At 38.4% G+C, this 24,912-nt stretch overlaps 1 protein-coding gene across 6 annotated transcripts in view; it reads left to right on the forward strand.

Moving 5' to 3' along the window:
- The window catches only part of SYTL5 (synaptotagmin like 5), a 124,853-nt gene extending 101,876 nt beyond the window's left edge, over positions 1-22,977 (forward strand). For all 6 annotated transcript variants that reach the window (XM_066357128.1, XM_066357134.1, XM_066357131.1 and 3 more), the window contains 7 exons: positions 1,179-1,357; positions 3,193-3,292; positions 4,843-5,004; positions 12,365-12,473; positions 13,757-13,889; positions 19,561-19,769; positions 20,824-22,977. In XM_066357128.1, the coding sequence (XP_066213225.1) occupies positions 1,179-1,357; positions 3,193-3,292; positions 4,843-5,004; positions 12,365-12,473; positions 13,757-13,889; positions 19,561-19,769; positions 20,824-20,966 (1,035 nt within the window). In that variant the 3' untranslated portion in view covers positions 20,967-22,977. The remainder of the gene's footprint in view (positions 1-1,178; positions 1,358-3,192; positions 3,293-4,842; positions 5,005-12,364; positions 12,474-13,756; positions 13,890-19,560; positions 19,770-20,823) is intronic.
- Positions 22,978-24,912: the final 1,935 nt, after the last annotated feature.

A 24,912-nucleotide genomic window follows, 5' to 3' on the forward strand; every position in this document is an offset into this window, starting at 1 on the left:
GGCATCCTGAGTTTTCTCTTGCTCTTGACTTAAGTTTAGAAGAGATACTAGCCACATCACCCATATTCTGTTCTTTTATTAATCTCTACTCTGAGCAATTGGAGGAATATAATGACTTCTGTTGCATATATACAGGATGGGGCAAAAGTCATAAGTACGGTAAACACAATTTATTATTGTATTATTATTTATTAATTAGCATATTAATGTCCATACAAACAACTGTTATCTTACTTTTGCCCCCACTCTGTATATATATGGAAAAATGGAAAGTCAAATTTCTCTTTGTATTTATCATAGTCCCTATTTCCCAGTATTTCACAGACAAGACTTTTGAGACTATTGGGTCACTCATGAAAACCTTTAAGGTATTCTTTTGTGATAGTTATATTGCTAAAATACCAAGTTTTTGCTTCCGGTACTAAAGGCTAATTTTGTCACATTTGATTGAAAATATGCCTCTTGTCATTAGTGATGCTCCAGAACCTTCATTCTGGAATATTTGGATTTTTAAAAACATTTTATTTATTGGTTGGTGTATTATCTTATTGTTTAGTGTTCTATTTTGTGGGTTGTTATTTTATAGAGGTTTAGGAAGCCATAGTCTTATACTACTTAGATGGCCAAAGAGCTGCTGTGGGATGCCCTTGTTAAAGCTGCAATAATGGCTTTCCAGAGAATAATGAGATGCTCTCTAGGGATGTCCCAGAGAAAAGTTTGTGGCTCCTTCTAACACCAAATATGAGATGGACTTTTATTTGTCCTGATGAATGCATTGCAGATCTTGAAGTAGATTGACTTTGAGCCTCCCAGTGAAAAAGGAGAAAGCTACAGGGATTTGGGGAGAAGATGGGATTGGAAATGCCTCAGTGACTCTGTATTCATTAAAAAGTGAATAAACAAAGGATTTTCACTAATACAAAAGGACTATACATCTCCTCTCAGCAAGTTTTCTGCCTTCCTTCCTAATAGTCCTAGATCTTCTTATTCTTTCTCAAGTTTGGATTTTATACAACACCAGAAAAATAAGCAAAATAAGTGATTTTTGCTTTCTTGTCTTTCCCTAAAGTTCTCTGTTGATTATAAAGACAAGAATTATAATTGAATGAATGGGGTAGTTTCTATGAAGAGATCATTAGTAATACACTGGACATCTGTTTTTATCTTGTTTATTCCAGACCAGCCTTAACAGTATGATGAGTGTTTACAGTGAAACAGGAGACTATGGCAATGTGAAGGTCAGTGGTGAAATCCTTCTTCACATCAGCTACTGTTACAAAACTGGAGGGCTCTACATTTTTGTCAAGAATTGCAGAAATCTGGCCATAGGAGATGAAAAGAAACAGAGGACAGATGCGTAAGCACATAGCATATTCATCAGTTTATTTCAATCACTGAATTTTTTTGTCAGTATTTGTGTTTCTCTTTTCAGAAGATTCTTAGCATTCCTCTTGATTCAGAGCTTCCTCTGAAGGTTGATTGTCACTTTCTTTTTATGCCACATGTCTAAATATTCTCCTAGTGCATACATAATGGTTGTGTCTGTGGTTAACTGATTCTTAAAAAAAGCTGTTACTCAATATAATTTAGAACTGACTTATTTGTTGTTTATGCAGAGGCAGCTCTTTGAGATAGAAGGCTGATACATTGGCACAAGATGTATAAGTGTTCATTTTTGTTCTGGGAAACCTTCCAGATAAAATCACCAAGCTGTTAGCCCAATTGAACAACTCAAAAGGACAGTTTTGACGCTTGTAGGATTCCAGGGATCAGCTTGGGAGGGCAAGTGTGGACCACAGCATGTTGGAGGGGAGCTGGATATAAAAATATGTTGAGGGTTCCAAAGACCACTGCCACGTTTGGTGATTTACTAGGAGGACCCACAGGATTCTACATGTAGTCATAATCAGCAAAGGGAGGAGGCATACGTTATGAAGTTCTGAAGAATCCAAATTTAAGCTTCTAAGTGTTCTCTCCCAGTGGAGTCACACAGGATGAACTTAATTCCTCTAGCAACAGGTTGTAACAACACTTGTGCAATGTAGTTTGCCAAGGAAGCTCATTTAGAGACTCAACTGGTCATATACCAAAATTCCAGTCTCCCGGAAAGAAAGCTCAGCATAAGCCATATTGTTTTTACAAAATAGTTTAGTCACAGTGACTAAACTACATCTGTTCTGGCAATGATGAAAATCCTCCTGAAATCTAAGTACTGAGATGCCAGCCAAGGACAAACTTGTGAGCAGGCATTTCTAAGGATAGCACTCTCAAGCTTGCTATGTGACTCCTTTTCTATATTCTAGATGACCTAGGTCTAATAAACAACTCAGCAAAGCTGTTTTCAAGTGTATTAAGATAGATAAATGAATGGATTGTGAATACAGATTGGTCCGCCTACTTCCTCAGCTAAATATCAGAAGGCTTGAGGTCAAATAGAATCATTTAAACTAGAATTAAAAGGGGTCATCTAGAGCCCCAGTAGATGAGCTTCAGGACTCTGGTGGAATCTTGTACATCTTAATACATTTCTGAGTCTGCCATGATGCCCTGATCCAAGAGGCTTCTGAGATAGTTCAAGCCAAAGTGTTGGGTAGAGTTGCTATTGTGATTTAGGTTGTTATTTTCTATTTTTTTCACTGTTTTTCTTCATTTACTCATTACCATTGCTCTATTCATCAGAATTCCTAACATCTAAATAGAGAAAAATATAACCCCATAATATTTTGTGAGACCACTGTTCATAATAATACATCGTATTTCTTCTTGAGTTATATAATAAGTAAGCTCCTTGTATATGTCAACTGGCTTAATCTTCACAATGCCATAAGTTAGATACTGTTATTGTCCCAGTTTTACAGATGAGGAAACTGAGGTGTGCCAGCTGGGTTTAAATAACGTCCTGCCTTATTAAGTAAGTTCTTCAGTTCACCAAAACTAATGAGGCAGGAAGTGATTCAAATCCAGCTGGCATGACTCCGGAGCCTACATTCTTTACTGCCATTCTCTATCACTTCTCTCACATTGAAAGCCCAGAGCTGTCTTTAAGGTATTCTGTTATGTAGACTATAGTCTTTTTGGTTCTGCCTCTTATGTTTATTGGCCTATTCCCTTTACCTCTTCACTGAAGTCCCTGACTTTTTCTCACAAAGTAGATGTTTCCCAATAATTACTTTCATCTTTTATCATCTACAGTTATGTAAAGTCATACCTTCTTCCTGACAAGTCTAGAAACAATAAGCGCAAGACTAAAATCAGAACGGGCACCAATCCAGAATTCAATGAAACATTAAAGGTAAATAAATAGTATCTCATAGTAACTCGAATGATACTGTTCACAACTTCATTGGTTTAGAAATAACTACAGATTTGAATAAATCAATATGTAATAGTCTTGGCTTTCCTGACAGTTTTTGTAAAAGAAAAAATGGAAACCACTCTTACTCTGTTTATTTCTCTCCCGCTGCTAAAGTTGCCCCTTCAGAACAGATGATCTAGCAAAGTTACATCTGACCTGGCACATCTTGTCAAAAAAAATATGTTTTGCCCTTGGGAAAACTGTTTTTTTTTTTATAGTTCCCCATAAAAGAAAGTTTTCCACTTTGACACTGCCTTAGCAGGTCACTTATACACACTCATTGTTCTGTTAACACAGGATGCTTATGTGCTGTTTGTTGTTAAGGTTTTAGAATTTGGCTAAATTTAGGTATGTGGTTAATGAACAGTATAAATGCAGAGTTAGAGTTGAGAAACATCAGAGATATGATCCAGGCCTCAATCCTGTAGAAATTACTTTTCCCCTTGGGCTTCCATATAACAACCCCTCCTCTCACCCTGGACCAATCTAGCCTGGTAAGAAAAATACAGGGAGATTGGGATGTAGAACTTACTTCCCCAAAATTTATACATCTTGTACCCAGAGTGATGGATGCGAAGTCCAGCATAGCAGGAAGACGGAGAGTGGGAACATGTGTCAGTAGGGTCAGTGTGGAAGCAGAAGCCAGTATCAAAACAGATCAAATTGAGAATGAATAAATATAGGCTAAGGGTGAATCTAGTGGCCATAATAGGATAGCAGAGCTGAGCTCATGCAAAATAGATAAAAAGAGTGACATGGTAAATTCTGGAAGCAGGGAGCCAAGGTTAATCATGCCAGGAACAGCAAAGAACAGGTATAGATGCAAATCCAAGATCAAGAATCAGTTAGTCTGAAGCATGTCCTAGATGGTACTAGCATAAAACAAGCAGGAGATTTGAGGATATGTGGGCCTGTGGCTCTGGATAATACTGTGCTGGAAAAGGGAAAGCTACCCAAACAATATTTTCTTTATTTTTTTTCTATTTATATTATTTATATTTATATTTTCATTCCTGCACTTAGATTGGGCTTTATGAAGTTTTATGTTTGCAAGTATCTCACTGTCAATATTTTTATGGATTTGGGAGTTCTCCTTATGAATAAAATAAGACAGAGAAGTTAAAGAATTGATATATTAAACCTCAAGCTTATAAAGTAGACATTGAAAAAATAATCAGGCAAATGAAAACCAGGTAAAACTAAAAAGGGTACAAGTTTCATCCCCTAATATTTTTTACACAATATCTGAATTTTATTGACTCCCCCCTAAATATTTGGTTGATAGATGTTTTAGTGCTCAATTTAATACAATATGAGTTTATGGAATAGAATCTCAGTTGTAGCAGAAACAAAGAAAAATAAAGATTTTATTTGTGTTTAGTTTGGTCATATTACTAATGTACCTTATCCAAAAGATGGTAGAAATAAATTTCAACCTGTTCTAGAGACTTATTTGTGGAATGTGATATTGTCTATCTCATTTGCAGTACACCATCAGCCATACCCAGCTGGAAACAAGAACGCTGCAGCTCTCAGTCTGGCATTATGATCGATTTGGACATAATAGCTTCCTCGGGGAAGTGGAGATTCCTTTTGACTCATGGAACTTTGAAAATCCGAGTGATGAGTGGTTTGTGCTTCAGCCCAAGGTAAAAAATGCTTCCAGATTTGTCAGACAGTTATGCAGTGAGTCAAGTTATGAGCCAAATTGATGTCACAGGACTAAAGAATCTGATGACTTCCAATTTTCAAGAGATAATCTGAAAGATTACTACAGCTAATTTTGGAATATTATAATAAATGTAAATCTATTCTTTTGGAAATCTTTCTTCAATAAAGACTGAATATATCATTCAAACCACATAATCACATGCATTATTAATATAATTTACTGAAAATATATTCATCATACATTTTCAAGCCTCTCTTCCCTGCACCACACTGTCTAAGAGAGAAGTGAGTTTCTCTAATAGTACAACCAATACTATGGACCTGGTTCTCCTAATCTTATGCCCATCCTGATCTGATACTGTGGCTAGGGAAGTGAGCTACATTGACTGGCTTAAGACAATTAGAACATTCCCTTGCCCCAAAGGTGGTATTACCCCAAAGGAACGCCAGGTACAGTAGTACAAAACGAAGGGTGAGTGGATGCTAACAAGAAAAAACAAAGGTTATCAACAACAAATGTTGATCATCATCAATAGCAGCACTGTTCATATCTAATGGTTACAAGAATTGTGAGCTAAGTCTTATTATTCTCATTTCACATGAGGAGACTGAGACTCAGAAATTAAATATAAATTTCTACTGGGACTTTATAACTGTTGGTCTCAAATATGGTGTAAGTAACTAATGGGAAAATCTTTAGGAGGTGTAATTGGGCTATGTGTAAATTGACAAAAATATATAATAAAATATTTAAACATAAAATAATTGCAAACCCATAACTAACATAAATGTGATAGAGGTATAAAGTGCAATAATAACAAATAATCCAAAATACCATAACATCTTCCTGACATTAATCATGGGAAATATTTGGTCATTTTAGCATTACATCTCTTGGAATTGAAAGAAAAGCCTCACCATAAAGGATAGCATTTAATGTGACTTCATCTTCAATCACTTCACTTCTTGTATGGGTGGGTGAGCATCATGGAGTCATAGTTAGAAAATGTCTAAGACATCATATGATGCATGACACAGGTGAAAGATGAGCAACATGCATTTTAGTACATGATATTAACTATAGCATTAAAGCCCATTGGAGCTCTTTGGAAACCAGCTAAGAGTGTTTCCAGCCTAGAAATGGATTAAGAACTTGCACTGAGATATCTAAACTCTTCCTGGCCTCTCCCAGGCCTCCTCTGTGCTCAGGGATCAACAACTTTTCCAGGTAATCACCTTCATATTGCCATTGAATGGCCTCACTTTCTATTATCGTCAGGAAGAAACATCTCTCTGAATCTGTTCAAGATAGAAAAGTTCTGATTGTGTTTAATGTTTGTGGAACTCAGTTGGTTCTCTGCCAGATGACATTGGACTCTTTTCACCAAGTCTGTTGGGATTTTTGCCTCCAACAGCCTCCACCTGAAACTCTCTTTAGAAGACTCTCCTCAGGCTCCTGTAGCTTCTTTCCACATGAGCAGAGAGCCAGAAGTTCTGAGGAGTTTATGGATCCCCTGCCACAATGCAACTCTTAGCCAACACCTGAGAGGCGGGGTGGGGAAGGGGTCTGAGAGCTCAGTTTCCCTACTGAGAGAAAAACTCTGAGATGTTATCTATTCTCCACAGCTCCCTTACCAGATCAGTCTGTGCTTGTCTGGCTTCCTCCGCTTCCCTGAACTGTTTCTCCCACCCCTTCACTGGTCTCTCCTGGAAGCATTTTTTAGTCACTTGCATAAGAACCCTTACCTCAGAGTTCACTTCTGGAGAAGCCAACATTGTTATTGTCTTTAATCAATGTGATGTATTTTGTAGATTATCCAGCTAAGGAGGTGAAGTATGAACTACAAGGACCAATTTCCTTAGTAGTAGAGGATCAGTATTAATAGTCCCCAAGCATTTGGAAATATGGATATGTTTTTACAGAAGGGATACTAGAAATATATAATCCTTATTTCTTATAGACTCTGTTAGTGGAAGTCCTTTGACACTTACCTTTGTTTCAGCTAGGTCTTACAGAACTAAGCCAGTCAGGAGGCTGATGCAGACCCAGAAAGAACTCAAGATGCCAAATATTCTGTGAACTAGTTTCACAATAGAATTTCCTTTTTTACCACATGACATGAAATTGCTTAGTAGCTATAATTCATCTTTCTGAAAGGCATGTTAGGTAGTTAGACAAGAAGGGTTTGTTAGTATGAGTTGCCATTCATGCATTCCCAGAAGGTTCTATTATAAAAACAAGGACCTTTGAAAATAATAATAACAACAACAACAACAAAAGAAAATCAACAGCAAGCTTAAGTGTTTTTCCAAGGAAAATTTCTCTCTTCTGCCTTCAGGTGGACAGTAAATATAAGTTCTTGTGGAATTATTACCTATCTAAAAGGTGGTCTCTTTATTGAGCAGTTTTGGCAGACATTTGCTTATAATTTATTATCCTATCTTAGACATATAAATGTAGTGGAAATTCTGCTTCCTACTCTGATAGAAAGAAAGTGGCTCTCCAAAACACAGAAGATAACGGATATTATCCAATTATGCCACATCCCTGCTCAAAGACCCAAATATATTTAGTATGGGTTGAATAAATCCTAACCCTTCCCCTGGTACTCAGTGTGCTCCCTTGATATGGGCCAGCCTTCTGTAGCGAAGTAGAGTATTGGTGCTCTCCCCATATTTCCTGCCAGTCTTTGTAGGAGAGGAGTCCTCAGGCTGCTGAAGTGGGTTTGGTCTGTGGGCATGGACAGCTTGGGTGTTTAAGTCTCCTGGGGACCCAGGGCAAAAAAAACACATAAACACTCTCACTCTCTTGCCTCTGATGGGGCCAGCCCTGAAGTGATCTATGTTATTTTCAGATCTCCTCTGTGTGGCTGAACAAAGGTTACTAATTTTCATGACACTTTTCCTGATACCACAACCTTGTGAGCCTCTCTTCATTTTCTTATCCCACTTCCCTACTACCCTTCTTAATAAAATACTATAACATATGTTTGTGTCTTAGGGTCTTCTGGGAAACCAAGTAGACACCTTATTTTCATCTTCCTTGCTACCACTTCCCTGTACAAACACCTCTAACCACTCCTGACTTTTTAATACTTCTTATACATGGTCTACACCAGGGGTAGTCAACCTTTTTATATCTACCACCCACTTTTGTATCTCTGTTAGTAGTAAAATTTTCTAACACCCCACCAGTTCCACAGTAATGGTGATTTATAAAGTAGGGAAGTAACTTTACTTTATAAAATTTATAAAGCAAGTTACAGCAAGTTAAAGCATATAATAATAGTTACTTACCAAGTACTTTATGTCGGATTTTTGCTAAGTTTGGCAGAATAACTCTTTATAAAACAACTTACTATAGTTAAATCTATCATTTTATTTATACTTTGGTTGCTCTGCTACCACCTACCATGAAAGCTGGAATGCCCACTAGTGGGCGGTAGGGACCAGGTTGACTCCCACTGGTCTACACAGTCCTCACTGTGTTTTGCTCATACTGCTTTCTTGACCCCAACTAATCTCTCCCACTCCATTTTCATCTGGCATCATCTCTTCTATCCTTTAAGGACCAGACAAGGGCCACCTCTTTATTCCAATCTGGATTACTCTTTTTCTTCCCACAATAGTTTCATTGTACTTAATTGAAACACCTGTCATTATTTGTGAGACATTGGGCTTGCTATGTAGTAAAAGCCTAGGAGAAGACTCCCAGAAATCAGGACCAATATTAGGTCAATTGATAAAGAATGTCATAAAAGGCCCTAGCTGGTTAGGTCAGTCAGTTAAGAGCTTCATCCCAAAAGGACAAGGCTGCAGGTTCAATCCCTGGTCTGGGCACACACAGGAAGCAAACCAAGAATGTTTGACTGAGTAGAACAACAAATGAAAGCTTCCCTTCCCCCTCCCCTCTCTCTTCCTGTCTTGCTAAAATCAATTATGTTTTTTATTATATACTATTATAATCACAAAGATAATAACTTGGCATAAAGAGCTTGGGAGACTACTGCAGCTGACTCTTTTTCAAAATATTTTTTAAATATTTATTTTATTGATTTTAGGGAAAGGGAGAGAATGAGAAAGAGATAGGAACATTCATCTGTTCTTATATGTGCCCTGACCAGGGATCAAACCAGCAACCTTTGTGCTTTGGGATGATGCACTAACAAACTGAGCTATGTGGCCAAGGCTAGAATCTTTGTTTCTTCCAATTACAGTCAACATACAGTATTATATTAGTTTCATGTGTACAACCCAGTGATTAGACATTATATAACTTACTAAATGATCATCCTGATAAGTCTTATACACATCTGACACCATACATAGTTATTAAAACATTATTGACTATTTTCCTTATGCTGTATTTTACATCCCTATGACTATTCTGTAGCAACCAATTTGTATTTCTTAATCCCTTTACCTTCTTCACCCTCCCCCCAATCTCCCAACCCCCTTCTTATCTGTCAAATGTCAAAATGTTCTCTGTATTTATCAGTCCATTTCTGTTCTGCTTGTTCATTTATTTTGCTTATTTTTAGAATTAATTGTTGATAGATATACTTATTGACATTTTATTATTTATATTTTTATCTTTATATTTTTATTCTTCATAAAGAAGACCCTTTAACATTTCCTTTAGTACTGGTTGGGTGGTGATGAATTCCTTTAGCTTTTTTTTTTTTTTTTTTGGTCTGGGAAGCTCTTTATCTCTCCTTTAATTCAAAATGATAGCTTTGCTGTGTAGCGTAATCGTGGGTATAGCTCCTTGCTTTTCACCACTTTGAATATTTCTTGCCACTCCCTTCTGGCCTGCAAAGTTTTTGTTGAGAAATCAGCTGACAGTCTTATGGGAGCTCCCTAAAAGTAGGTAACTAACTTCTTTTCTCTTGCTGCTTTTAAAATTCTCTCTTTGTCTTTAATCTTTTGCATTTTAATTCTAGTGTGTCTTGCTGTGGGCCTCCTTCAGTTCATCTCGTTTGAGACTCTCTGTGCTTCCTGAATTTGTATATCTATTTCTTTCACCAGGTTAGGAAAGTTTTCTGTCATTTTTTAATAGGTTTTCAATTTCTTGCTGTCTTCTCCTTCTGGCACCACCATGATGTGAATGTTGGTATACCTGAAGTTGTCCCAGAGGCTCTTTACACAATTTTCATATTTTTGAGGGGGGGACTTTTTTTCTTGTTGCTATTCTAATTGGGTGTTTTTTGCTTCCCTATATTCCAAATTTCTGATTTGCTTCTTGGCTTGATGCACTCTACTGTTAATTCCCTGTAAATTATTCCTTATTTCAATTAGTGTGTCCTCCATTTCTGACTAGTTCTTTTTTATGGTATCTATGTCCTTTTTTATGCTTATTATTTCTTTGCTGAAGTTCTTACTAAGTTCCTTCAACATCCTTATAACCAATGTTTTGAACTCTGTATCTAGTCATTTGCTTGCCTCGTTTTGTATAGTTCTTTATCTGGAGAGGTCTCCTGTTCTTTCACTTGGGACATATTTCTTTGTCTCTGCTTTTTGGCTGCTTCCCTGTGTTTGTTTCTATGTATTAGGTAGAGCTGCTCTGTCTCCCAGAATTGATAGAGTGGCCTTGTGTAGTAGATGTCCTGTAAGTTCCAGTGGGATAACCTCCCTAGTCACCTAAGCTGGGTGCTCCAGGTGCAACCCTATATGGGCTGTGTGTACTGTCTTGTTGTAGCTGAGCCTTGTTTGCTATTGTTGTCACTGGGAGTGATTGACCTCTAGGCTGATAAACTCTGAGGATAGATTGTGACTACAGCAGAGGAGTTGCTATGCAAGAGTTGATACTATGGAGCAGGACTTGCTTCAATGGAGCTTTGGTGCTCACCAAGTCCGTCCCTTAGGTGTGTCATTTGTGGAGGTTGTAAGGTTGTACACTGGCATGGTCTAAAGCTAGCCAATAGGTGCACTGGCTCTGAGACATCCCAGGAGGTGCAAGGTCAATGACTGCCTGTGCCTTGTTTGGGGCTACCTAGCACAAGCTACAGAGTGATGTGCAGATGGCTGCTACTTATGCTGGGTTTGGAGGTGCCCAGGAAAGGCTAAAGCTGTGAACCAAGGCTGGCTGCTGCTAGTGCCAGACCTGGGGCCAATTAGCAAGAAGTAAGAAGTATGCAGAGACCAGATGCTGCTTGTTTGAGAGGTTTTAGGAAATTCCAAAGCATGAGCCAAGACACAACATTTGTATAGAAAAGCCACTGGGTGGGCTTACAAGTTGAGTAGGGCAGGGTGTCAAGGAATCACCCGAATTCCCTGTGTGAGCCAGGTTGATGGAAACTTAGATATGGCACCTGCCTGCAGCCCTGTGTGTGTGTGTGGGGGGGGGGGGGGTGTTCTCAGAAAAAGAACAATGGCCTATGCCAGCACTTTTGTCTGGCAGAAAGCTGCCCTCTCAACTTTTTCCCTGATATCCAACAATCCAGTTCCTCCCCTTATGTCACTGGTTCTTTTCAAGCTGCTGCCTCAGTGCTGGAGCTCAGATGGAATAAGTTCCAGTAAGTCCCTGCATGGGCCCTTTAGGAATAGCTTCCCGAGACTCCCACAGCTATCTTACTCAGCCACAATGCCTATTGTTTATTTTTTTTACAGCCAGATAATGGAGGGGTGGGTAACCACTGCACTCTTATCTATGTCCACAAGTCTCGATTTTTTATCCCACCTATGCATGGAATCATTTTCTGGGATAAGTGCCCAAAAGTGCAATTGCTAAGCTGTATGGCAGTTATATGTTTAGTCTTTTAAGAAAATGTCAAACTGTTTTCCAGATTGACTACACTATTTTACATTTCTATCAACAATGTTTGAGTGCGCCAGTTTTCCACATTGAATTTTAATGATGCGAATTATAATTGGTGGCTGGCTGCCTAATTTGAATCAAGCATTACCATCTACTTTTTTAGTCACTTGGGAAAGCCTTGAGACATCAAAGACAGACAGGAAGGAATACCTTATGGGGCTATATTCAGTGGCATCTTTATTCCTGCCTCATGTCCCAAACTACATATATGTTTAGTCATGATCCAGTCCTCAGTGCATCACAATCACTCATTATCTATTGATTGACCAAATGTGTGTTAAACACTTCCTCTCAGATTCTTTTCACTTTAATGTTAAAAGTTATATGCAAATGCCTTCACAGAGTTTCCAACTTCTCTTTTCTCATACTTAAGACATCTCTTAAAACAATAAGTGCTAACATAGTTGAATGTGACTGGATTGTCATATTTAAGCCATCCGGTTATAATTGTACAACATGGGCTACAAAATAACAAAACAAACATTATACCTTTTTGTTTTTGCATGTCTCCCCTTGGGCAGGTGGAATTGTCTGCTGACATTGGCCTTCAGTACAAAGGAGAGCTGACAGTTGTTTTACGTTACATTCCTCCAGGTGAAAACCTTCTGCTTCCACAAGGACAACTTCAAGGTAAAGTAAAAATCAGTGACTAATCAACAATATTGTGTTCTAGAAGTGTGGAAATAGGGGTCAAGAATTTTTTATAGTGTATTATTTTTGCATTACACACATGAAATTTAAAGGGTTAGGTGTCACTGGCTTTTGAGGAGAGTTGAGAAGTATATATATTGGAACATTGTAGGATGGTAATTTCATACTTAGAAAACAGCCTTAATGGTAAAATTTGTTTCTCGGAAGTCCCAGATATATAGTATGTTCCTCAGGGTGAGGAAGGGGTAGTCTTCAGAGAGGGGAGGTATAGATAGCTGTCATATGGGTGTATGACTTTCACAGCTACTCAACAAGTCCTGAGGAAGAGGCTTATCTAAGACAGAATGTGAAAGGAAAAATCTGATGGATTCAAATTGCAAATCCCTCTTTGTTTTCTCTTTCCATCAACTCCTACAGACAGTCTCCTCTATTCTTCTATTCACTATCATCCCCTTCATTGTGACCCTGTACAAGTAACTTATTATATCTTGGCCTCAGTTTCCTGACTTCATAGGGATATTGCAAGGATTAAATAGATTCATTCATGTAAACTGCTTAAAACTGTACTAAATAAAGGTGTTGGTAGTAGTGGTAGTGGCAGCTATTTATGTTGAACGCATTTTATTCTAACAAAAATGTGATATAGGAAAAGTTTTTTCTTACTCAAAAGTGCAATTGTGCCTGGGCTGTAGCCTTTATAAAGAGCTGACCTTGTATGGAGATGAAAATTTACAAGACTAAAATTTCAAAGAAAGGAGTTATGAATTTTTTCTCTTTTGGAGTCTTGGTGCTTGTATGTGGCTTTCATTTTAGTTATTTTCCAATGAGAGCAGAATGTGGCCCAGGCAACTGTCAGGGCCTTTTCCATTTTATTTCTTTATACCTTATGAGAAGAGATACCTTGTAGGGGAGTACTTAAAGTTTTAAATGTATTTGCTCATTTTTGCCCAATGAAGAAAAATGAAAAATCTATCTAGAAGGAATCCAATGGGGTGAAAACATTCAAATCAATATATGGGAAAATATACAATAATATTAAGATCTGACTCAATCAGCAAATGAAATAAATCTTAGTAGTTTATTTTTGAAAATTATGAAATGGAACTCATGATATATCTCCTTCTTCCTCCTCCTCCTCCTCCTCCTCCTCTTCCTCCCCCTCCTCCTCCTTCTCCTCCTTCTCCTCCTCTTTTTCTTCTTCCCTCCCTCTCTGTCTTGCTGTATCCTTCTCTCCTTCTATTTCATTTTGATGGCTCATGCAGGAAAGAAGACCTTTAAAAGGGGAAAGAAGATGCCACCTGCAGTCTCTGGAGGAATACTAGAAGTGCTTATAAAAGAGGCAAAGAATTTAACAGCCGTGAAATCAGGAGGCTCCTCTGATAGCTTTGTGAAGGGGTAATTTTATTTTTTTTTAGTTCATTTTAGATGATACTTAATAGGAAATGAAAGGATCTGTGGTCCATGAGACAGTACTGGCTCTGAGGCTTCTATGGTCTTCTTATTTGAAATATACTAGGACAGAGCTACCCTTGAATGCTGGCTCTTCCATCTAAAACAATACAAGTGTAGAGGGAACTGCTTTCTCTCACTTTCATCCTGCTTCTCGCATATTTCAGGATTTCCCGTCACTCTCACCTTCATGACTGGTAAATTTTCTTGTGCAATTTATTTTTTTGAAAGAGAAGAAAGTACAATTTTCTATGCTTAATATATTTTTATTGTGCTTTTTTATCATTTGGTGATGCAATATGCAACAACAAAATTAGTGGATACTTGGGATTTTGCTCTCTTGGGGGAAATAGGAAAAAGTAGATTTCTCAGAGTATCCTCTCCATAAATACCCACTGGAGAGTGCTTTGGGGAAGGTCTGGGACTACGTGCTGGGAATTTGTGCTCACTTTATTGAACACAGGGCAGTTTCTTGAGGGAATACATCCCTTTAAATGGACATTCTTGCCCATTTAGGCAACCCAAAACAACAAATATATCTTGATTTCTATTTGAGGTTTTCTCAAGAAGAACTAGAATCAGAAAGCTGTTTTTCATTCATTCAAGTAAACACATAAATGCACATGTACCAATTACTAAGTACTGCAGTTTCAGAAATAGAACATGTCCCTGCTCTCATGCAGTGTCATAAAACACATGAGGTTAATTCTTTGAGTCGGATGGCAGTATTGTTTTTCTCCTCAATCCTTCTTTGATAAGTATAATTTTCCCCACAAGTAAATGATGCAAGCCTTTTACCTTTACACATTCTAACTTTGATAAAGCCAATGATAAGGAGAAGCAGGTGTCTGACACTTTTCCACTGGTGATTGTGCATGACTGAATCCTGATCCATCTGTCCTTTACTCTTTCTCATAGTAGTGAGGAACTTATTAGGATCCTGATATTGCAATTTGCCTCACCAGCCCCACCATCCAGTTCAGGCCTCTTCCTGCTCACTGTCTGGTGGGATGAGGGGATGGCTCCCTCGTATGCCTTATAGTGACCTTGCAGGAGTGACTTAACATTGCCTATAACAGTTTTCACTTTACAATGTTCAACATTTATGAAGCAGAGATAACAAAGGACAGTACACTTGTCCTATAATTTTTTAAGTGAGAAGAGAGGAGATTGACAGACTCTTGCATGTGCCCCTACCAGGATCCACCTACAACCCCCATCTGTGGCCAATGCTCAAATCAACTGAGCTATCCTCAGCACTTAGGGCTATCACCCAGACTAACCTAGCCACTGGCTGCGAGAGGGGAAAAGAGGGAGAAGGGGGAGAGAAAGGGGAAGAAGGAGGGAAAGAGAAGCAGATGGTTGCTTCTCATGTATGACCTGACTGGGGTTTGAACCTGGAATAGTCTCAGGCTAAGCCAATGCTATATCCACTGAGCTAACCAGCCAGGGCCTTACAATTTTGTTTTAAAATCAGTGACTTTCTAGTAAATCCTTTTCCTGGTCATAATTCAACATTGAGATGATTTTAAAGGGACCTTAGATATTTTTAAAGAGCATAAGAGAGCAAGAATAGACCCTTGTATAAAGTTTAATATTATATGAAAAAGACACAGTGAATTGGAAAAATATTCCATGTTCAAGGATTGGAAAATCAATATAGTTAAAATGGCCATATTACCCCAAACAATATACAAACATAATGCAATCTCCATTAAAATCCCAATGTCAGTTTTTAAAGAAATAGAACAAAAAAACACCAGATTTGTATAGAACCATAAAAGATCCTGAATAGCCAAAGCAATCCTGAGAAAAAAAGCATGAAGCTGGAGGTATCACACTATCTGACTTCAAATTATACGATAGAGCCACGATAATCAAAACAGCATGGTATTGGTAGAAAAACAGACATATAGACCAATGGGACAGAATCAAGAGCCCAGAAATAATACCACATATATATGGGCAAATAATCTTTGATAAAAGAACCAAAAACATACAATGGAGAAAATAAAGCCTCTTCAATAAATGGCACTGGGAAAATTGGAAAGCCACATGCAAAAGAATGAAACTTGACTACAGTTTGCCCCCATGCACAAATATTAATTCAAATGGATCAAAGACCTAAATATAAGACCTGTAACTATAAATTACATAGACAAAAACAAAAGTACTAAGTTCATGGACCTTGGCTGTAAAGAACAATTTATGAATTTGACCCCTAAGACAAGGGAAGTAAAAGCAAAAGTAAATGGATGGGACTATATTATAGTAATAGGCTTCTGCACAGCAAAAGAAACCAACAACAAAAGAAAAAAGCAACAAACAAAATGGCAGTTGATATTCACAAAAAACAGCTCTGACAAGGGGTTAATATTCTATTTATATATACTGCTTGACCTGTGGTGGTGCAGCAGATAGTGTCAACCTAAAATGCTGAGGTTACCAGTCCGAAACCCTGGGCTTGCCTGGTCAAAGCATGTATGAGAAGTAACTACCATGAGTTGATGCTTCCTGCTCCTACCCCCCTTTCTCTCTCTCTCCTCCTCTCTCCTCTCTCTCTAAAATCAGTAAATAAAATCTTAAAAAGAAAAATTTAAAAACATTCAACAACAAAAAAGCAAACAATCTAATTAAATGAGGAGAAGACTTGAACAGACACTTCTCTCAAGAAGACATACAAACCAGAAATATAATAGATTGCCTGACCAGGCAGTGGTGCAGTAGATGGAACATTGGCCTGGGACACTGAGAACCCAGGTTTGAAACCCCAAGATCACCAGCTTGAATGTAGGATCATAGACATGAACCCATGGTCACTGGCTTGAGCCCTAAGGTCTCTAACGTGAAGCCCAAGGTTGCTGGCTTGAGCAAAGGGTCACTGGCTTGGCTGGAACCCCCAGGTCAAGGCACATATGAGAAAGCAATCAATGAACAATTAAGATGCCACAACTATGAGTTGATGCTTCTCATCTTTTTCCCTTTCTGTCTGTCCCTGTCTGTCTTTCCCTATCATCTATCTATCTATCTATCTATCTATCTCAAAAGAAAAAGAAAAGGTGTTCATCTTTACTAGCTATTAGAGAAATGCAAATAAAAACTGCAATGAGATACCACCTCACACCTGTTAGATTGACTATTATCAACAAGACAGGTAATAACAAATATTGGAGAGGCTGTGGAGAAAAAGGAACCCTCATTCACTGCTGATGGGAATATGAACTGATATAGCCATTATGGGAGACAGTATGGAGGTTACTCAGAAAACTAAGAATAGAACTACCATATGACCCAGCAGTCCCTCTGCTGGGTATCTACCAAAAAAACTCAAAAACATTGGTACGGAGAGACAAATGTATCCCTATGTTCACTGAAGCATTATTCATGGTGGCCAGAACATGAAATCAATCAAAATGTCATTGGATAAAGAAGATATGTTACATATGTACAATGAAATACTACTCAGCTATAAAGAATAGTGATATATTGCAATTTACAACAACACAGATAGACCTTGAGAACATTATGCTAAGTGAAATATGTAAATTAGAAAAAGCTAAGAACTATATGATTTCACACATAGGTGGGATATAAAACTGAGATGCATGGACATAAATAAAATTGAAGTGTTTACCAGGGGTAGGGACATAGGGGGAGGACAGTAACAAGGGACAAATGTACAGTGACAGAAAAAAATTTGACTTTGCATGATGGATACACAACACAATCAACAGTACAAATGCTATAGAGATTTTTACCTGAAACCTATGTATTCTTATTGACCAATGTCACCCATCAAATTTAATTTCTAAATTAAAAAATATTGAAAAATTACAAAAAACTATAAAAAAGATTAATATTATAAAATATATTAGTTAATATTAACTCTGTCTTAATCAGCATAACAATGGCTTAAACAAGACAAACTTTGTTTTTCTCTTGCATGTAAACAATGATTAAAAGTAAAGTATTTGGGACAGGTGACCATGATAGTCAGGGACCCAGGTTTCTTCTACAATGTTGTGCTATCCACCACATGGTAAAAGATAGCTAAAATTCTAGCTGACAAGACACTTCCCAAAAGTTTCATACAGAAATTACTTTATCTTATTGGCCAGAACTTAGTCACATGATTGTTCTAGCTTCAAGGGGGGTCTGGGGAATGTAGTGTATTTTTGGCAATCTTGTGCCTAAATTTTTTTTAAAAAATGAAGATGTTTTGCCCTGGCCGGTTGGCTCAGCGGTAGAGCGTCGGCCTGGCATGCAGGAGTCCCGGGTTCGATTCCCAGCCAGGGCACACAGGAGAGGCACCCATTTGCTTCTCCACCCCTCCCCCTCTCCTTCCTCTCTGTCTCTCTCTTCCCCTCCCACAGCGAGGCTCCATTGGAGCAAAGATGGCCCGGGCGCTGGGGATGGCTTTGTGGCCTCTGCCTCAGGCGCTAGAATGGCTCTGGATGCAACAGAGCAGTGCCCCAGAGGGGCAGGGCATCGCCCCCTGGTGGGCATGCCGGGTGGATCCCGGTCGGGCGCATGCGGGAGTCTGTCTGACTGCTTCCCCGTTTTCAGCTTCAGAAAAATGAAAAAAAAAAATGAAGATGTTTTAAAGAGAAGAATAAGGAGAGAATAAATATTGGGAAATAAGTTGTCTCTGTTTGGTACATGAAATGAAATCTCAAGTATAGCAATGTATCTTCTTTATTGTGAAGTCATTTGTATGGTGGAATTTTTAATGTCTGCTTTATGTACTAATTCCATACCCATATGTCATCTCCCCTAGAGCTTGCTCCCTGATTCAACAGGTACCTAGACCCTCATTCTTTACTACAGTTAAAAATAGTGTTTTGATCATATTAGAGAAGGCCTGTGGTACAAGTGTTTTATTTGAGAAGCAAAAGTATGGAAAATGAAACGGGGAAGAAGAAGTGAAGCTGGTGAAAATATATTAATAGGAATTTTACTACTCTGGGCAATTGGGGCTCAATTCAACTAAGGAAAGCAACAAGGATCTCTGGACAGGATCTTAGGATTGTCCTTTCAAGAGATAGGGAAGCTGTGGGACTCATGCACCAATTTCTAAAACTCATTGGTTGAGGGTTGCTTCTAAAGACATTAAATCCCTAGTAATCCCAGGACTGCCTGCACATAAGCTGAGTCAGCTCACATGGCACCAGAGAAGGCTTTATCTGGAAAAGCCAAGAGACACAGGCTCTTGAGGTGTGAAGCTGTCAGCACGCTAGGAACTTCTCATCCTGGCTTCAAATCCACTCAGAGGTGGGCCAATGATGATAGTGGCAGGATGTTAAACAGTGTCTATTACAGAAGGTATTTTTATTTCAAGATGAGAGAAGGACCAAGAGAGTGTGGGCATTTTACTATCGCCCCACTTAAGAGAAATAAGAAACCATCTCACTAAATAAATCCAGATTTAAGCATATAAAACCCTGAGAGAAAATCTAATACACACATTACACACACACACACACACACACACACACACACACACACACACACACACACACACATGTACCAGGAATTATGGGAAATTGAAATGACTACTTAAGGATGCCATTTTCTGCCTACTGTCTTACTGATGACTTGATTGTGTTTCCTCCTGCAGCTACCTGCTCCCTGATGACAGCAAAGCCACCAAGCACAAAACTCTGGTAATAAAAAAGAGTGTTAACCCTCAGTGGAATCACACTTTCATGTTCAGTGGCCTGCATCCCCAGGATATAAAGAATGTTTGCCTAGAACTTACCATCTGGGACAAGGAGGCCTTTTCCAGCAACATCTTTCTGGGAGGAGTTCGTTTGAATTCTGGAAGCGGTGAGGGACTTGAGGACCCTGAGATGGTCTGTGACTGGGCATGAGGTTGGGGAGTGGTTCCTAAAAGTGTGATACATAGTAGGTGTATATGTAGTTTCAGCTTAGCTGACTCCTGAAATTTCCACAGATACTTCATGCCTATAGCCAAGGTCTGTTCATATTTAATGTAAAAATACTATTACATAACTTTGTATCCTTCAATAAGAAGTTTGAAATGTATAATTTTCATATTCACACTTTATACATAATAGCATTTACACTTTAGTCTAAGTGAATTTCAACTGCTTTTTTGGGCCTTGTGTTTAGATTTTGCTCAGAAACACAGGCTTCTGATAGGGGAAAGAAGCTCTTCTAAGACCAACTTTACTTCATCCTTTTCTCATTTCTGTCCAAAATTTGCAGCCATTATACTCGTTGAAAGGAAATATGTGTTCCCTAAAAAATAGTATCTAATGTTTTTTTAGACAGGTCGTAGAAACACACCACTGGTGCCACAAGACACAACTATAACAGAAGAATTAAGGGAAAATTTATAGTAATGGAGCACATGCACCCCCCAAACTCTCATCATCCTATAGCTTGGGCCAGACATAGATGTTCTGCCTGAACCATGGTCATCATTCCTGTTGAGAATGATCCGATTGATACAATGCTCTACTTATTTATAGATTAAGGAGAGGCAAGAATATCTATACCACTAAAACAAAAACCTCCCAGGTCAGAGAATTGGTCTTGTTAGAAAGGAAGAACTACAGAGCTCAGGTCAGCCTGTTATTCTGTCCTGTTAACTCAGTCTAGATTAGAACTCTGCTAAACTATCGAAATGGGGAAGTTATGAGGCAGTAAGGCCATCCTGATTGTTTCTCAGCATCTAGGCAGAAGAGAGTAGTGCAGGCTGCAAGAGATGTATTTCATTCTAACACCAATCACTAGACCTGATGAGAGCAAGCCAGTGAAGGGTTCTTCGGTCATAAGGCCTGCTCAAAGGTTAATAGGTCCAGAAGAACAAAACATTTCATCTGTGAAATGTAATATTCTCTGTTCCCTTCTTTAGGTGTGAGTAATGGGAAGAATGTGTATTGGATGGACTCTCAGGGGGAAGAGCAACGCCTTTGGCAGAAGATGGCTGACAATCCTGGGACTCCTGTAGAGGGCATACTCATGCTCCGTTCCAGCATGGGGAAACGTCGGCTCTGAAGACACCGTTCAAAATGAAGCCCCCTGGGATTGTTGTGCTGCCGTTTCCTACCAATAGCAGGCTTGGGTCCTAGGATTCCTCTTCCTTGCCATTTCTTACCTGAGGGCATTAGGACATGAGGGGACAGATATCAGTGTGACGAATATTTAGAGTCGTGCTGAAAGTCTAAAAAAGCGTGTACCTCTCTATGTCCGTGGGCCAGGGTCTTCTTGATTGGATGATAGTAAGTGTACCACATTGTTCTGTCAACAAGCAAATTGTGCAATGATTCATAGGCTTTGTGCCATAAGGGAAATGGTTTGTGCGAGCCTATTTAAGATTGGGAATCCCAAACTTTTTCTAGTTGTTAGTTTCTTTAGGTGATTTCAAATGGTTTGAAGGAAAAGGGGGCCCTTGAGAATGTAGGTCACTTGAAGAGTAAAAAGAAGGGATGCTTGCTACCCTTTCCTTGCCCCATGATACAAGGCATGTGGGGATGGTTGCTGGGGCAAAGGGGGGGGGTGGCCCTGTTATTTTAGCAATCTTGTGGTTTACCCACGTAAGTTTTTCTGTGGTGACTATGTAATTTATCATCTAAATCAGCCCACTTTTGAGAGTGAAAGGAGCTAAATCATTACACCAGAACAGCAGATACAAGCCAGGATTGACATGCAAAAATCAGGACATAGGACCACCTTAGCTATGACCTAGCTATTAGAGAGCTCTATAGTAAATGTGTATTTTATAAAATGCTCTAAGCCATTAACTGAAATGGAATAAGAAATAATGTACATTTTGAGCCCTGCTTGTGTCATATCAATTGATACTCAAATGATTAAAGAAAATCCCACAGCCAAGCCCAAAATCAAGAGGCAGGGAAATACATTCTGCTCACAGTGAAGCCATAGCAAGAGTGAAGATCCAGGAAGAAATGAAGAATCATTGTCAATAGTTCAATGTACCATATTTTCTGTCACCTGGAATTCTAGATGCTTAAGCCACCAAACTTAGATGCAAAGATAGTTAAAGCTCAAAGAAGCCTCAGACCTGTTTCCTCATTTTATAGATTCCAAATCTGAACTCAAAGAACTTAATTGACTTGCTCAAGATCATATATAAGCTCTGACTGTATTCAGACTTAAATCTAGTGTGTGACTCATAAGCCAGTGTTCTTCCTACTGAAGTTCTTGGCATGATCTTATGCTTATTGTGGAGGACAGGAGAACAGAGATGAAGGAAGGTGGAGAAGAGTCTGATTATTTGAGTATGAACATACCTAACCTAGTCTTTTTCTGGAATCATATTTTAACCCTCAGCTCATTTGTTTGTTTGTTTGTTTGTTTGTTTTGCTTGAAATCATATTAAACCCTTAAAAGGATTAAAACTGAGTATTAGTAGTAGGAAAACTAGAATCATCTTCAGGTTTATTCTAGCTCATTGTTCCATATTCTAAATTTTGAAAATAGATTTAAGAAAATATTTAGTATTATTCTTAGTAAGAAAATAAGCAATCCATTTTTAATATTATTATATAGAAAATTAAAGTTAATGGTCTAGTGTACCTTAGTACATATGGTACATTTTTTAAAAATTCATACTCATATTCCTATATTACCCTTCTTAAAAACAGAAAAAAAAACATTATAAGATCGTCAATACTTTACATATTGGAAAAATAAATTGTCAGCAGACTTAATGTGATTCATTCTGTTTTCAAAGACATTTTTAGGGGAGGTGAGAGGGTGGTGATAGTGAAGTCTGAAGACATTTCTAAAATAGACAAAATAAGTGTATTTATTTACTAATAACAAAAGAAGAGAAGAAATAAATTCCAGAATTTATAACTTGAACTCAAGGCAAGCAAGAACATTGTGTTCAGACATTCACCACATTTAGAACTATTCTCTGTCTTGGTTTTATAAAAACTAACATTTAACTGTGCATTTCCATAATGCAAAACCCAAGTATGAAGAAGTCCATCAGAAATCTGTTGCTATTGCTCTCAGAAATAAAAGGTAAATTGCCCTTTAAGTCATTCTTTTTTTTTTTTTTTTTTTTTTTTTTTTTTTTTTTTTGCATTTTTCTGAAGCTGGAAACAGGGAGAGACAGTCAGACAGACTCCCGCATGCGCCCGACCGGGATCCACCCGGCATGCCCACCATGGGGCGATGCTCTGCCCACCAGGGGGCGATGCTCTGCCCATCCTGGGCGTCGCCATGTTGCGACCAGAGCCACTCTAGTGCCTGGGGCAGAGGCCACAGAGCGATTCCCCAGCACCCGGGCCATCTTTGCTCCAATGGAGCCTTGGCTGCGGGAGGGGAAGAGAGAGACAGAGAGGAAGGAGGGGGGGTGGAGAAGCAAATGGGCGCTTCTCCTGTGTGCCCTGGCCGGGAATCGAACCCGGGTCCTCCGCACGCTAGGCCGACGCTCTACCGCTGAGCCAACCGGCCAGGGCCATTCTTTTTTTACTAAGCTTGATATAGAAGTAGAAAGAACATTTTTTAATATTGGCAATGCATGTGAATGACACAAAATTCAAAAAGTTCAAAATTGTGAAAAGTAAGTCTTCTTTCCTCCCCTTGCATATCAGAATATAGTGACAGCATAATTCTTTTTTTATGGCTACAAGGTATTACATTATAGGGTCATATCACATTTATTTAACCAGTCTTATCAGTAGAAGCCTTCTGTTATATATTTTTTCTGTTCCATTTGTTGCTCCCTCTCCTTTTCTTGTAAAGATTGTTAAACGTTAAATATTGGATTCTTTACTGCTTATTCTTCCTTTTCTCATTTTCTGTACATTCCCTGACATTGTCAAGTACTGCACTATCATGGTTTTATGGTCATTTATATGCTTATGATTTCATAGTCATATCTGCAACCCGGACCCTTTCTCTCAGACCCAGGCCCAGATCCAACTGCTTATGTGGCATCTCCACCAGGATAGCTCATGTTTTCATATTCAAAACCCTTCACTTTACCCTCCCTCTCCCTTGCACTCAGGCCTTTCTACTCCAGTGTATCTTGACTCCATACCTGGTACTATCACACACTCAATTATACTAACAAAGCACTGGGTAGTGATCTTTGATTTATGCCTCTCCCTTGCCTTGAGGCAAAATCAATCAGGAAATAATATTTATTTTACTTCCTAAATATCTCAAAACCTTATCCAGTTCTTGCCATCTCCATGCCACAACCCTAGGCCAAGCCACCATCACCCCTTTCTATTATATTATTATTATTATTATAAGTCTCCAAGCTGCTATCTATGCAGCCATTCTCGCTCTGTCAATCCATTCTCCATGCTGTTGCCAAATTTTACTAAGTTGTTATTTTAAAATGCTTAAACATGCAGAAAAGTTGAAATTATTTCACAGTAAAGATTTTTATATCCACCACCTAAATTCAGCTTCTACCATTACCGTATTTCCCCATGTATAAGATGCACCTTAATTTTGGGGCCCAGAATTTGAAAAAAAATGTATTACGTTAAGTTATTGAAGTCAAATTTTATTCATCATAAAATTCATACAACTTCTCATCACTGTCAAAACTCCCATCCATTAGCTTGTCCTCATCTGTGTCTGATGATGGATCACAGTCTTCAACAATGAGCGTAAAAACAAGTGCAAAAAAAGTGGGAAATGCAAATTAAAAAAATCTACAACCACTGTATAAGATGCACCCAGTTTTTGTTTTGTTTGTTTGTTTGTTTTGTTTGTTTTTTTTTCTACGCACCCAGTTTTTAGACCCCAAATTTTTCCCAAAAAAAGGTGTGTCTTATACATGGGGAAATACGGTAGTTGTATTTGCTTATCATTATCTGTCCATCACCTGAATTTTCTTTAAAGAAAACAAAAGCAAATATGATTATGCTTTAAAACCCTCCATGGCTTTTCATTGCCCTGAGAATAAAATCCTAATGCTTGTTCACATCCTGCCAGGCCCTGTATAAGATGG

The sequence above is a fragment of the Saccopteryx leptura genome, chromosome X (genome assembly GCF_036850995.1).
Source record: "Saccopteryx leptura isolate mSacLep1 chromosome X, mSacLep1_pri_phased_curated, whole genome shotgun sequence".
NCBI lineage: Eukaryota > Metazoa > Chordata > Mammalia > Chiroptera > Emballonuridae > Saccopteryx > Saccopteryx leptura.